We start from the raw sequence: 14,654 nt of genomic DNA, 5'->3' as shown, positions 1-14,654 counted from the left end.
TGAGTAATCAGTTTGTAATAGAAATAATAATTGAATGGTAAAGTGTAATGTTTGTCTAAAATGAAATTATTGTCCTAAAAGTCTTTTTTTCATTTAAGGTTTAGAATCTGAATTTACTCTCATTGCGCTTAGTCCTAAAAGAACCTCTGTGTTTGTTTTCAGAAATTCCAAAATTGGTAAGGTAGGTATTTGGCTGGTTCTCTTCGAAATCCCTTGAGGAGAGATAGTTTGTATATATCTCATTCATGCCACCTTCTTAGAAGGGGAGACTAGCTCTTTGCAAGCCTCTTCCAGTAAAAGTGGCTAGGGGCCAGTGCTTCCTTATATTTAGCTAGCAACAGTCTTTACTACCCGCTCCAACAGTAACAGTTCATAGTAATCTGATCTTTTACCTCAATATCTAGACATTTTCCGTTAGTGATGATATCATGAGGATAATATTGTATTTTGTTTTATGACCTATTAAATTTTTAATTAATTGATTACTCAAAAGAACTCTATTCATTTAACACAGATTATGTATATTGAATGGGTCCACAATATTTCATTTTCCATATTATATAGCCCTGAACTGGGTATTGACATAACAATAACACGTACCTTTGTCATACAGTTCAAACTGTAGTCATAGTGCTAAAATAGTTTCGACTTTTAATAGGTCATCTTCTGTCGTCAATAAGTATTAAAAGTGAGGATTATCCATCTGGAGTCGTCATAGTTTAAGATCTATGAACACAGCACAAAACACAACAAATAAATGATAACAAAACACACAACTTTTGTTTGACCTGTCACACACAAATATTAGCATGATACAACATTCTGGCCTGCAAAAAGACAGGACAACTAGATCTAGGTGATTCCAGTTCCCGGTGCGTTGATATAATCAGAAGATCGGTCGGTTGGCGAGGTGCTGTTTTGATGGAGTAATGTGTTGAACAAATAATGAGAGCTGAATTGTAGCTTCTCATTTAAAATGAATCAGCTTATAGATTTCTTTTTAAACGTTTATAAATTTCATATTCTACAAGCGTGTTTAGATGGCTTTTTTTGAAGGTTTCGGGCAATGCTCTTTAAATCTTTTGGCTAAACTACCTTCCTGTCTGTTAATGTAAAAACTATGGCAATCGGAACAAGTTAGTTTATAAACGGGGATTTGAGCGCTTTTGTCAGAGTTCTGAGATTTATGTCTTAAAATGTTCTTAATGTTGGTTTTTTGTCTTAAAGACTAGATCTACGCCATGAGATTTAAGGTATTTTTTTAGTGCAATGCTGTATTGTCAGGCTATACTCAATGCATATGTACTTCTTGTCCGGGAAACAACAGATTACAGTTCAAACATCCGTAAATGAGGTTAGTTAAATAACATAATTGTTGGGCCGAAATATTTAAAACCGATAATTGTAGGACTAATAATTACTTAAATTACAGTATCAAACCGCAAAAAGGTTTTAAAAAATTAATTCAATAACAATCTACAGCTAATACAGGAGTTAGGAACGCTGTAATGCAACAAAATACCTTGAAAATTAGTATTTTTGGTTCTATTACTCAACCATCCAAGACAAAACCAAATTTTAAATACAAAAAAAATAAGTTTTTAAGAAAGCTATGGATAGATGTAATGGTACTCATACCTTGGTATCTGCATTTTAAGGTTTTATGAGTTTAAAATGACATAAATTTAAAAAATTAGAAAATGTTCTTAAACGTGACAACTACAGCTTGGTAACCTGAATAAAAATTTGGAATTCCTAAAATATTTAACGAAGTAACAGTAAAAATCTGTGAAACTGTACAACTTTGACATTTTGGACCACTCTGTACACAAGAGGCAAAATTAATTATTACTTGTGTTCCAACATAATCAGCAAATAAAGGACCTTTAAAATGAGGTACGGCTTGACCTACCTTTACATTTCAGTCTTTCAAAAATTTCCCCTTCCACCCCTCAAAAGTGCCATTTTAGGTGTTATAAATTCCAGATTCTTTGAGGTCGAAATATGGGGGTTTTGTTAAAACGAAGAAGGTAGATGTATCGGGTTAGCTGATATACAACGATGGTGAGTAGTCTGCCTCAACCTTTATACCTACTCTAGGGGTACTAACTTGAACATACTCTATAATTAATATACATAGTAATAATAATATTAACTTTAGGATTTAATGTTTATGTCATATATTAGCAATTAATTTAGGCTGTATTTGTTTCTCTTTATTTTATTTTAACTATATATAAAGGACAAATCGTGTATTTTAAGGACAAATATAAAGGACCATCGATATGGAAAACTAACGGGGGAAATCCACATAGGGCACATTGCACCATAAGGGTTAATATGACAATACTAACTTATCTGTTACCAGGGTTCTAGGCTCTGGCTATAGAGAAGAGACAGCCACAAGATTCTCAACCACACTGAAAGCTCTCACTATGGTCACCAACCCAAAATGGGACGGAGGGTACACATATTTCCAATCGCAGAATGTCACACCATTTCCAATCCGAAATGATGACATCATTCCGTTTTTAAAGACCGTAAGTAATCCATTATTAGTTGTTTGACTGTATTTTTTACGTTATTTCGTTATATTATGTTTCAATATTATTAAATTTCAGAAACTCTAGCCTGTCACTAATAAAACACTTCTTTGTTTACAGTTGGTTTTTGACAGTGGAAGAATTGTGAAGGAAACAGGATTTTACAAATATTTGCCAATGGTTCAGTGATACAAAACAGTTAAATCTAGATAAAGATTTTTCCTTTAGCACAGCAAGAATACCAATTATAAAATTGGTATTCTTGCTATGGAACCAATTATAAAATTGGTATTCTTGTTATGGAACCAATTATAAATTTGGTATTCTTGCTATGTATCTATGAGCTTTAGAATATTTGTTGATAAAAAAACAAATTTGATTTGATTTGATTTATTTATTTATGTTAAATGTTAAGTTACATTGAAAATTCAACAAAAATTTGTCATTGTTCAAAAAATTGGACTGCTTCTACTCTGCATAACCTATTTGCTGTAAAATTCTCGATTTTATTCCTCTTCTAGTTACAATCAGGTGGCGTGTTTATTAATTCAACATTCTGAGTAAAAATTTGGAGTACAATGAAATAATAGATCCCATTGTTATAGAAAGAAGCATTATGGTTTCTCTTCCTGTCTCAAAATATTACCATATTTGAATGAGAGAAACTTTCTTAAATAATAAATATTCTAATTTTATATTAAATCTTTTATAGATTAAATGATTTTCCCGTAATCAGTAGAAAATGTTGTAATCTGTTGCAGGTTACACACTCTATAGATGACATAATCAGAATTTGCTATTGGAGAGGAAGTCATTTCAACTGTTCCGACATCTTTAGGCTGCAAAGTACTGAGTTGGGTCTCTGTCACTCCTTCAATAGTTATACATCGCTCCAGTCCTCGACTGAGTAAGGGATTTACCATAGGTTGTGTTTTGATGTTACATATTTCTGTGTAACACTGTACTTTGACTTTGTTAATAGTTGTAAAACACTAACATGTCAGTAAATGTATGGTTATTTATGCTTGTCATGCCATATATAGTGTATATTCCTACCTTGTTTAATTGTAATTAATCTATAGAGCTTTAATTTTTTCTAATAGATAAATTGTGATTAAAATGATTTACTAATTGGATTAGTTCGGAGCAGAATACAGTGCTTGATGGCGCCTTTAAAGGGCCACATACAGAAATTCAAAAGTGGGAAAGTTCTCCTAAAACTGATCGTAATTTATGTCCAATTGTTAGTTGCTTTTTGTTATTATTTAATTTACTCGTTATTGTTATGGATTTTAGTTGTTTTTGATATTCTTATCAATGTGTCTGTCACTTATTTAGACTATCTTGATAAGTTCTCTTTTATATAATATAATTAATAAGTAAGTAGTCAAGTATTCTTGAGTCTATGATGGTCTATGAGAGAGAGATTTGGTTGAAAGTATCCTATTGCATGCAGGAGGTTACTTTGTGGACGACCCTCGTATTTAAGAAAGTTTCTTTCATTCAAATATGATTATACTTGTATTTTGAGACAGAAAGAGAAAACAAGAATGTTTCTATAACAATGGTATTCCTGAATGCTAATATTTCTATTCTGTAATCTAATCATAATGTCCAAATAACAATCAGGCAGGAACTAATGGTATGAATTAATCTGTAATACAATGAAAATCAATAAAATTATACCTTACTATGTACCTAATGAAATTGTGATCATTTAACTTCAGTAGTTGCGAGTAATTTTCTGCCAGTTTTTCATATATATTTTATTTTGTTTAATTTAGATCGTTAAAATTATACTTAATAACCTGTTTTTACATATAAGACCTTTAGACTTAGCCCTGATGAAAGATGACATCTGGTCTACATTGTCAGAAGGTTCAAATTTTGTTTGTAACCGTTAAACTTTTTATCAGTACAATCGACCTTGTACTGTAGCAACTCCATATTCTGTATGATAAGATCCTCGCACAGGCCAGTGGTCCATGAGGACGGGCTGAATAAGGCTTAAAAGGGGATTGGCCTTTCCTTTTATGTAAAAAAGAAGAATAAATTAATTTTAAAGCACTCTCATTTTTATTAATTTGTTAAATAAATATTAAAATAGTTTGGATACTGGTATTATGATTTGTATTATTTATATCACATTCATAAATAATACAAACTTTGAGTTTGTGTAATTTGATGGTAGTCGTATTGAGTTTTAATTTTATGATGAATAATTGATACATAATTGAAGAGGTGGCCGTAACAACGTTGTAACTTCCATTTTTCAACAAATTGATTTAGTGGAGGAACAACGTTGTAAGTGTCTAAATGCAGGCTTCCACTACAAAAAAAACCTCCCTACTTTATATTTTAAAGGTTATTTCAGCTGTTGAATGCTGGTCACCCTGCAGGAGTTTTGAAGACGCTCGGGGAACAACGTTTGTAACTTGCAAAGATGGCTGACTCCAATACAGTCCATTTGTCATCTAATGCAATAAAACATCTAAACAGGGCAAAAAAAACTAGAGTTAATATTTCTAAATGGAAATCTAATGTGAGGAAGAGGAAAAGAGATAGTGGAGAGGCATATATTTCATCCCGAAAAAAAACGAGTGAGTGCTTTACTTCCACCAACTGAGGTAAGTGTCAACAACGTTGTAACTTTCTAGGCTAAACGAATTTACTGCTTTGATTACAAAACTGTTTTGTCGTTATAACAGTAATAAACTATTGTATATTTTACTTTTATTATTATACTAGCTGTCTCCCTTGGCTTCACTCTCTACTTAATATTGAAATTTCCAAGATAACTTTATACCATGACATGGAAACGGTATGTCTTCATTAATACTAGGTTATGTAATGTAAACAAACGCTGTACTTTCCTTGGCTACTTAATTTTCATACTGGATGTATCTTGTTTTAATGAAGTAGGCACAATTAAATATTTATATCTATTTAGGCTGATCAAAAACATGTTTATTCCTGAATATATTAAATGTAATATAATTTTTAAGTTGATGTTAGAAACAAGATGAAGTTAGCTTAGGGTAGCTTGTAAAATACCTTGCATTTTAACAATGCCTTCAATGATTATTGTCCATTCATTATTAGCCTATTGTTAGTTTTGTTTTGTTTCAGGGTCCTATCTGCAAATGCCGTGGGAACTGTTATGCTCACAACTTATCCACAGAAAAAAAATTGGAACTATTCCACCAGTTCCGCGAGAAAACCTATGATGAAACAAACTTCATATTTGGCATCAAACTGTATAATACTAGATGAACCAAGAAAACGAGTTCAACATAAAGATATATCACGGAGGCAATGCACTGTAAGGTATTATATACCTTCAGAAATCGGAGGAGAAAAGGTAAAAGTTTGTCAAAAAAATGTTTGCAATATTTTTCGTGTTACTCCACGAAGAATTCAAGTACTAGTCGAGAAAATGAAAAACAATGAAGATCTGACTGACCAACGAGGCACACATAGTAATAGGCCTAACGCCATTTCTGATGCAGTTATAATGAAAATTCAGGAACATATCGCATCCTTTCCTCACCAAGAAAGCCATTATAGTAGAAAGAAAACCTCTAAAGAGTATTTATCGCCTGATTTAAATTTGAAGATGTATGACATGTTTACCGAGAAATATCCTGATGTAAAACTGTCCAAAAAAACATACACTGATGTTTTTTATCGTGATTTTAAGCTGAAGTTTGGGCTGCCCCGCAGTGACACGTGCAAAACATGTGATTCATTTTTTCTGGAAATGAGTCATACAGCAGATAAAGAAAAACTGAAATCTTTAGACTTTGACAGTAAAATGCATCATACGAAAGCTGAAGCTGGTTATGAAAATCTTAGATTAGATCAAGAAGCTGCCAAAAATAATGATAATCTTGTTGTATTATGCACTGATCTTCAGCAAGTGTTATTTTGTCCAACTTTAACACATTCTTCAATGTTCTATCAGAGGCAGTATTCTACATACAACTATGCAATCCACGATTTAGGTACAGGCCAGGCCACAATGATGTTGTGGCATGAATCTATTGGAGCAAGAGGGTCTACTGAAATAGCTTCATGTTTTCTAAAATATGTCACTACAAAGTTCAGTCGTCTTGAATGCCATGAAAGTAGGAGGCTGATTGTTTGGTCTGATCGTTGTGTTGGGCAAAACAATAACTGGACAATGTTAATCATGTTCCAGCTTTTATTAATTAACCTGTAGATATTTTACAGAAATTAATCAGAAATTTCTTGTAAGTGGCCATAGTTTTCTTCCCTGCGATAGGGATTTAGGTTTAATAGAAAGACAGAAGAAAACTGCTATTGTACACTGCCCTATGGAGTGGAAAGAAGTTCTTCTTGCTGCTAGGCCTAGTAATCCCTTTGACATAATTTGCATGAATCTGTCAGATTTCAAAGATTTCTCCCCTGCAGAAAAAATTATGAAGAAAACTGGAGGTTTGAAAGTAACCAAATTTCTATGGCTTAAGATAACTGCTGATGATCCAACCACTGGGATGGCTCGAAAATCTCATAATATTTTGCAGCCTTGGGAACATTATCCTCTTACGGAACCTCAACTAGATGACTGTGAGGAAGCTATTTCTAGCTAGAAGAGTCTGAAAAAACGTAAAAAGAACTTTGTAGGTCCATTAGTAAATAAATCTCCACATTTTAAAGATGTAAATATGTTAAAACCAGCCTATGACTCTCCCTTACCAATTAAAAAAGGAAAGAAAAGTGATCTCCTTGACATGTGTAAATATTTACCGCCTGATAAGAGAGTCTTTTATGAAAATCTAATCACTGAAAACTAATGTTTTCTTATATTTACACAACATGGTTAATTTTTTAAACAATATTAACAAAATATTAATTTAAAGTAAATTTTGTTTGTGATTTTTAAAACTGACCATTGTTACATTATTTTAGTAGTACTATAAGTATTTGAAACTAAGATAACCAAGCTTTGTTGTGAAGAGCCAGAAGTAATCTGTGAACTAAGACTATCATATTATTATTTTACATTAATTTTTCTTCTACGTAGGATAAGATATTAAATAAGAAGTATAGTATTAATAAAACTAGATCTGTTGTAAAGGCTGTATGGAATAAACTAAAAATTTTCAATGCCTCTTGTATTATCTAAAACTCAAACTCATTATTTTTGTTTCTAAGTCTGCATGTAACAGTGGAACAAGGTTGTAACTTTTGATTGAACTGCAACAACGTTGTAACTTCCATGATGTTACAAAGTTGTTGCCTGTAAAAAATTCCATTGTTACTTAAAAGTGTTGTTTAATGTTTTAAATGGCAATAAGCATGTTTTTTTATGTACAAAGCAATTTGTTTGAATTTTATAAAAACAAAAATAACATTGTTGCAACAAATAATAGGTTTTAGTCTTTGTTGCTCTCTCCTGAAAAGTTATGAGTTTGGAAGTTACAACATTGTTATGGCCACCTCTTCAATTATAGTTTAATGTTGTAACTTATAGTCTTCGTGGTTCATTAGTTTCACAATTTGTTCCCAAATTTCAGTTCAAAAATGAACCCTCCATTCCGCAACGAGAAAGGGGAGCTGGTAGGATTCAGGTCCATATCTGAAGGGAGAAGCAGCGGTATTGACCTGATTTTACATCCCAAACAAAGTGTCGGTTCCGGCAACATCATAGTTAGAGTGAGTAATAACATCTGTTTCAGTTAATCTCTAATAGTAATTTTAACAATTCAATGTTAACTGATAGAAGTTCTTGTTTTGTTCAATTGTGCTCAATCATTTCATAACCTCATTTCGTATTATGGCTAAAGCCATATAATTCCTAGTTTACCTCTTGTGGTTTTTGGTACAGTGTTTTTAGTTACTTTTGTCAGAAAGCCAAATAGTTAGAATTACACAGTTTTCCTTGAGTAAGTTTGTTGTTGAGTATAATATCAACAAACATATAATGGTTATTTTGTTAATTCAAGATGCTTATCATTTGAGCTTAGCAATCGTGCCTAGGATTCTTCATTAGGATTTTTCAATCCAATCTACTTGAGGCTGTTTTGAAACCGGAACAGAATGCTCACTCCTCTCCCATTCCATCTGATCTTCTGTCATCTGCAATATTTTCTTTACATGATAACCCAGAATAGATCCTGACTAAGATCTCTCTTCCATTCCTTCAGAAAATTGAAAATAGTGCATAACTCTTTCAGTTTATGTCATCCTGGTTAGAAGTTTCTTAAAATAAGCGAGTTGGACCTGGGAGTTCCTAGGTGAATGTGCACAAAAATAAAGATCCTATAAGGGTAGATAGTTGTATTGCTTCAAGAATACACCGAATACATAGATGAATGTAGACTTGCAAACCCATAATGGTCCGTTAGAAATTACCTCTCTACATTTTACGAGATATCATACTTGTGTTCAAGAACATACTTGACTACTTGGCTGACTGTAGACTTGCCAACCCACAATGTCCAATGGAAATGACCTCTCTACCTTTTACTAGATAATGTACTTTTTTCTTTTTTTTTTTTTTTTCCTTTGGGATATTGGGGTGGATTCATAGATCCTCACACGTCAACCTGAGCTTATTGTGTGCCCCTTTGATGTTAGAGGGGTAAGCCTATCTTCGTGCCCTTAATTAGGCTAAGAAGCTTTTCCCCGATACTAGCATCTGGTTCGTCGCCTGGTTGTTTATCACCGAAAAGAGCACTTCTCCTTGCTCCCAGTCTCTCACAGTCCAGTATTATGTGTTTTGCAGTCTCTTCAGACTTATTGCAGAGTCTACACTCCGAGTCCTCATTTCGTAAACCTAGAGTGTTTAGGTGTTTCCTGAAGTGGCCGTGTCCAGTGATCAAGGCAATCACTTGCTTAACCCGATCCCTGCCCAGCCCCATCAGCCATCTGGTGAATCCGGAGCTAGAATCTGCAAGCAGTCTTTTGCCGAGTGCTTGTCCTTGGTGACTCTGCCACCGCAAGCGGTGTGTCTTCCTGGACCATTTGTTTATACTTTGGTAAGCGGCTGACTTGCTTATACCACAACTCGGTTCTGGACCGGTGTATGGCATGCTTGCTCCGCTTTTGGCAATCCTGTCGGCGCATTCGTTGCCACCTATGCCTGTGTGGCCCGGTACCCAACCAAGACGCACACAGTTGCGTGATCCAAGCTTGCAGAGAGTGTTAAAGCACTCCCACACAAGCCTGGATGAAATGCTGTTGGAGTCAAGAGCTTTAAGAGCTGCCTGACTGTCTGACATTATACAGATGTTCATTCCCTGGTACCTTCTGGTGAGGCCTAGGTTGGCACAGGCTAGGATACCATAGATTTCGGCTTGAAATATGGAGCAGTTCCGACCCAAACTGCCGCTAAGGGCAGTTCTAGGGGATTGACTAAACACTCCATATCCAGTTCTACCCTTAATAAGCGAGCCATCCGTGTACCAGACAAAGCTCTTTCTTATTGTTGGGATGTTATCTTGCGATTTCCACTCATCTCTGGAGTAGAAGTCAACAGAGAATGGCTTATTGAATACGAACTCCGTTCTCATTGTGTCGGAGACCATTTCGAGAATAGCGCTTGGGTTTACAGCTTCAGTGATGGCGCCATGGCTCGCGTTAGACGCGCCATTCTTCCACAAGCCAGCAAACATCAGCCGATAAGCTGACTTACGCGCTTCAGCTTTTATATGGACATCAAGAGGTAGAAGTCCTAAAGCCACCTCGAGGGTCGCTGAGGGACTGCTCCTGAATGCTCCGGTTACAAAGATTGTGCCAAGCCTTTGTAAGCTTTCAAGCTTGGCTTTGGCAGTTACCTGATTCACCTTTGTCCACCAGACTAATGAACCATAAGTGATTTGAGGCCTTACAACTGCTTTGTAAAGCCATAGTGCTATATGGGGTTTTACGCCCCATGAGATTCCTGCAAGTCTCCTGGACGTCATGAGCGCCCACTTTGCTTTGTGCAGGATATTATTAAGATGATCATTCCACGTAAGCTTATGGTCTAAAGTCAGTCCTAAATATTTGACTGTCTTTGACCACTCCAGCTGAGTGGATGCGAGTTTCAGCCTAGAAAGAGACTCTAGGTTCTTTTTTTCTAGTGAATGGTACAACTACTGTCTTAGAGGGATTTACTTTCAGTCCCTCTCCCTGACACCAGTTGTGTACATGTTGAAGGTTGGTATTCATGATATCAACAACAACATTTGTATATTTTCCCTGTACCATAAGGACTATGTCGTCTGCATATCCTTGGACATAGATTCCGTTGTTAGTAAGGTCCTCAAGTAGACCATCTACTACTAGATTCCACAGTAGAGGTGACAGGATGCCTCCTTGAGGACATCCCCTTGTGGGTGCGATCACAAGCGATACTTCATTGAGATCGGCCCTGATCCGTCTGGAGCACAGCATGGCCCTAAGCCACCGGCACAGAGCTGGCTCGAGGCCACGTCGCTGTGCTCCACTTACCATTGCAGTGAATTTGGCATTGTCGAAAGCTCCTTCAATGTCTATGAAGGTGCACAATGCCAATTCCTTGGCGGACAGGCTATCCTCAATCCTACTGACTAGTTGGTGCAGTGCTGATTCACAGGATTTGCCTTGCTGGTATGCATGTTGGTTGCGATGAAGGGGAGTGTCTGAGAGAACTCCCTTTCTCAGGTGCCTCTCCACCAGTCTTTCTAATGTTTTCAGTAGAAACGAAGATAAACTGATGGGACGAAAAGATTTAGGGACAGAGTAGTCCGCTCTCCCTTTTTTAGGGATGAAGACCACCCTGTTGAGACGCCAGACTTGTGGTATGTACCCATAGGCTAGGCTCGCCCTGAATAGTTCACATAGAAGGGTAAGGAGATTCTCCGGCCCTTGTTGAAGCAGGGCCGGAAAGATTCCATCCCCTCCTGCAGATTTGAAAGGGGCAAATTTAGAAATTGCCCATTTGGCTTTAGAGAGAGTGACAATCCTTCTGGCAATGGCCCAGCTACCACGACAAGCTCTTGGCCGTGAGCCTGCCTCGTGGTTACCAGACGTTCCAGTGTCGTCATTCTCAAAGATACAATCAGGGAAGTGAGTCTCAAGGAGAAGTTTGAGGCTATCACTAGACCCGGAAGTGTGTTGACCTCCCTGGGACCTTAAAGATCCCAAGTGACCGGTTGGACTTGAGGCTAGTAAGCGTTGCAGTCTAGCTGCCGCGCTTAACTCATTTACCTTCTGTGTAAACTGCCTCCAGGAACTTTGTTTTGCTTTTTAATTGCTAGGCTGTATTCTGTTAGAGCTCTATGATAGGACTCCCAGATACGGCTCCTTTTGCATTGATTGTACAGCTTCCTGACATTAGCCCTTTTGCGAGCGAGGTCCGCAGTCCACCACTTAGTATTGGTTCGACTCTTCCCCCGTCGCAATGGGCAATTGTCGTGGAAGCTATTGATTATAGCATTCTGCAGGTCAGAAGCTATCTGATCTATGTCTGTGAAGCATCGCACCCTTCCGCCTACCGATCCCAACTGTGACTGAAGGTCAGACTTATATCCCAATCAGTCAGTCCTCCTGGGATTGCGATAGAGGACCTCTGCAGCCTCATCTTGCAAGTTAAAGCGGATATACCTGTGATCCGATAATGAGGCCTCTTCGCTTACGTGCCACTTATCAACCATTCCAAGTATACCTTGTGTGCAGATTGTTATGTCAATAACTTCTTGTCTAATTCGTGTTGCGAACGTAGGGCGGTTACCTTTATTACATATAAATAGGTCCCTACTTAGAAGAAATTGTAAAAGTGCCTCACCTCTGGGGTTAGTGTTGGTGCTGCCCCATCCAGCAGAGTGATGGGCGTTGGCGTCACAACCTAGAAGAAGTTGTTGACGTCTGGCTTGTGCTTCTTCCACCAGGAGCTCTAGGTCTCTTGATGGAGGGAGTTCCCTGGCATCATATGGCAAGTATACGGAGCCTACAATTGTGCTCTGCACTATGCCTCCATTCTTCCAGGTCAGTGTGCCCACAGTGAGATCTCTGGAGCAGAATTCGTTGAGGGTTAGAAAATCCAAGCCTCTCTTCAACAGGATGCAGGTTCTGACATTCCTTAGAGAGGTACAGTAAATTAACTTACCTTTGGTTTCATTTAGGCCCGCCACTCTCCCTTGGTGAAGCCATGGTTCTTGAATCAATGCCAGATCAAATCCCTCCTGGAGGAAGAACTGGCAGAAGGCTGCCGAGGCAGCCCTACTGTGCTGGAGGTTGATTTGTAGAACTCGTGGCATTGTCCTTGACTGTCGAGGAGACAATTGAGACCTGCCAGAGTCCTAAGTTGGCTCTACAGTTGGAAGCCTTCACAGCCTTGTAGCAGACCTCGTCCAGGAAGCAGACGAATCCGTAACCTTTCGGGTCTGGCTTGGATGGAAGGATTTTCCACTCGTTTACATTCAGGTTGGGGTTCTGCTTATTGAACATCTCAAGTACCTTTTCAGGTGTCTTCTTCAGAAGCTTCGGGTGAGCTCTGAAAAACACCCTAGTGGACCTCAAGATGTCCTTACGCAGACCCACTCTCAGAGAGATGTCATCTCCCAGAGGTTTTATTCTTTGAATAACTTCTTCCAGCCAACGTTTGGTGTGCTCGTTGATGCAGGAAGCAATTAAAACACCTTTCTCTAGGTAGGTGCCCGCAAACGATGGAACGGAACCATCCTCCAGGGGTTGGATTTCTTCCATAATTGCGTCCTCGATGGCTTCTCCTTGCTCTGCACTAAGCTTCGCTTCCGGGTAGCCTTCGAGGGCTATGGCCATTTTGATCGCTGCGACCTCTCTGTAGGTAGCCTTGGGTGTGCTACCAGAGGCCTCGGGATCGTGGGCTTCGGGCTTTTGGGTTTCCCTCCTAGCCTTCTTTGCGGGCCTCAGCGGAGGGCGGGGTGACCAAGGTGCCTCTGGGGCGTTTGGCCGACCCCACCCCCGCCTTGGTACCCGCAGTTGGGCCCGGAGTTGAGACCTCCTGCCGTTCTGGATTCTTTTTCTTCTTCTTTTTCCCCCTCCTCCACTTGGAAGGGTCAAAAGCTTCACCCTTTTCAAGAAGTTTAGCCTTTAGTGCTTCTCTTCTTTGAGCAGTGGTGAGATTGGGCCTCTTCATTCTGAGGTTGCCGAGTTGCTCTGTGGCATCATCCAGCGTACCTGTAGACATGGGAGTGCTTGGGCTGTTGAGGAGCTGATCTTCTATATCTTGAAGGGATTTTGCTTCCTCAGCACTTGTACTGCCTTCCTCAGATAAAGCCTTGCCATGTATGGGAGCTTCAGTGTGCAATGGAACCTCCTGTGTTCCTAAGGCACTTTGTTGAGGAGAAGGTAGGGATGTTGGCATAACAACCTCTTGAGTTGTGTTGCCAGGTGGTGGTATGTGCGAGGTAGCTTCAGGAGCTACCTCAGCAGGAAGAGGTAGGTTAGAAACAGCTTCAGGAACTGTTTCAAGGGTTGTTTGGTTTTGATTTTTGTTTTTGTTTCTTTTCATGTTGTTCCCACGAGAAGCTAGGGAATGGAAGGTCAACCCAGACAGAGCCCCGCATGCCTGGGTAAGCTGCTTTTAAACTGGAGGGTCGCCGGTGTCTAGAGTCCGCATAGTAAAGACTGGTTTGCCACCAGCCATTCAGCCCTGGCCTACGCTGTTCCACCGTGGCTTGGCCCCTAGTGGGAGAAATGAAAGGGAAACTAGATCAAAGAGTTGAGGAACTTTACCTCAGATAGAAGAGAGTGAAGAAGAGAGATAGGCTGACACATAGAAAAGTGTGCCAGCCATAGGCCTCCAGAACAAGAAGAGAAGGGATCTGGAGCATTAGCTAGGGTACCTCGGGGTCGCCACTACCCGTACGGCCTCGAAAGTAAGACCGCCCCTGAGGGAATAATGTACTTGTTCTAGAATGTACTGACTACTTGGATGACTGTAGACATGCCAACCCACAATGTTCTGTTGGAAATGACCTTTGTACCTTTTACTAGATAATGTACATGTTCTAGAATGTACTGACTACTTGGCTGACTGTAGACTTGCCAACCCACAATGTTCTGTTGGAAATGACCTTTGTACCTTTTACTAGATAATGTACTTGTTCTAGAATGTACTGACTACTTGGCTGACTGTAG

At 38.5% G+C, this 14,654-nt stretch overlaps 1 protein-coding gene across 2 annotated transcripts in view; it reads left to right on the top strand.

The window, feature by feature from the left end:
- The window catches only part of LOC124364224 (pickpocket protein 19-like), a 40,959-nt gene that overhangs the window by 5,256 nt on the left and 21,049 nt on the right, over positions 1-14,654 (top strand). For both annotated transcript variants that reach the window (XM_046819546.1, XM_046819545.1), the window contains exons 3-5: positions 2,369-2,540; positions 3,305-3,450; positions 8,084-8,222. In XM_046819546.1, coding sequence (XP_046675502.1) covers positions 2,369-2,540; positions 3,305-3,450; positions 8,084-8,222 — 457 coding nt within the window. The remainder of the gene's footprint in view (positions 1-2,368; positions 2,541-3,304; positions 3,451-8,083; positions 8,223-14,654) is intronic.

Source organism: Homalodisca vitripennis, chromosome 6, assembly GCF_021130785.1.
Source record: "Homalodisca vitripennis isolate AUS2020 chromosome 6, UT_GWSS_2.1, whole genome shotgun sequence".
NCBI classification, from domain to species: Eukaryota; Metazoa; Arthropoda; class Insecta; order Hemiptera; family Cicadellidae; genus Homalodisca; species Homalodisca vitripennis.
This window is presented reverse-complemented; position numbering and strand designations above follow the sequence as displayed.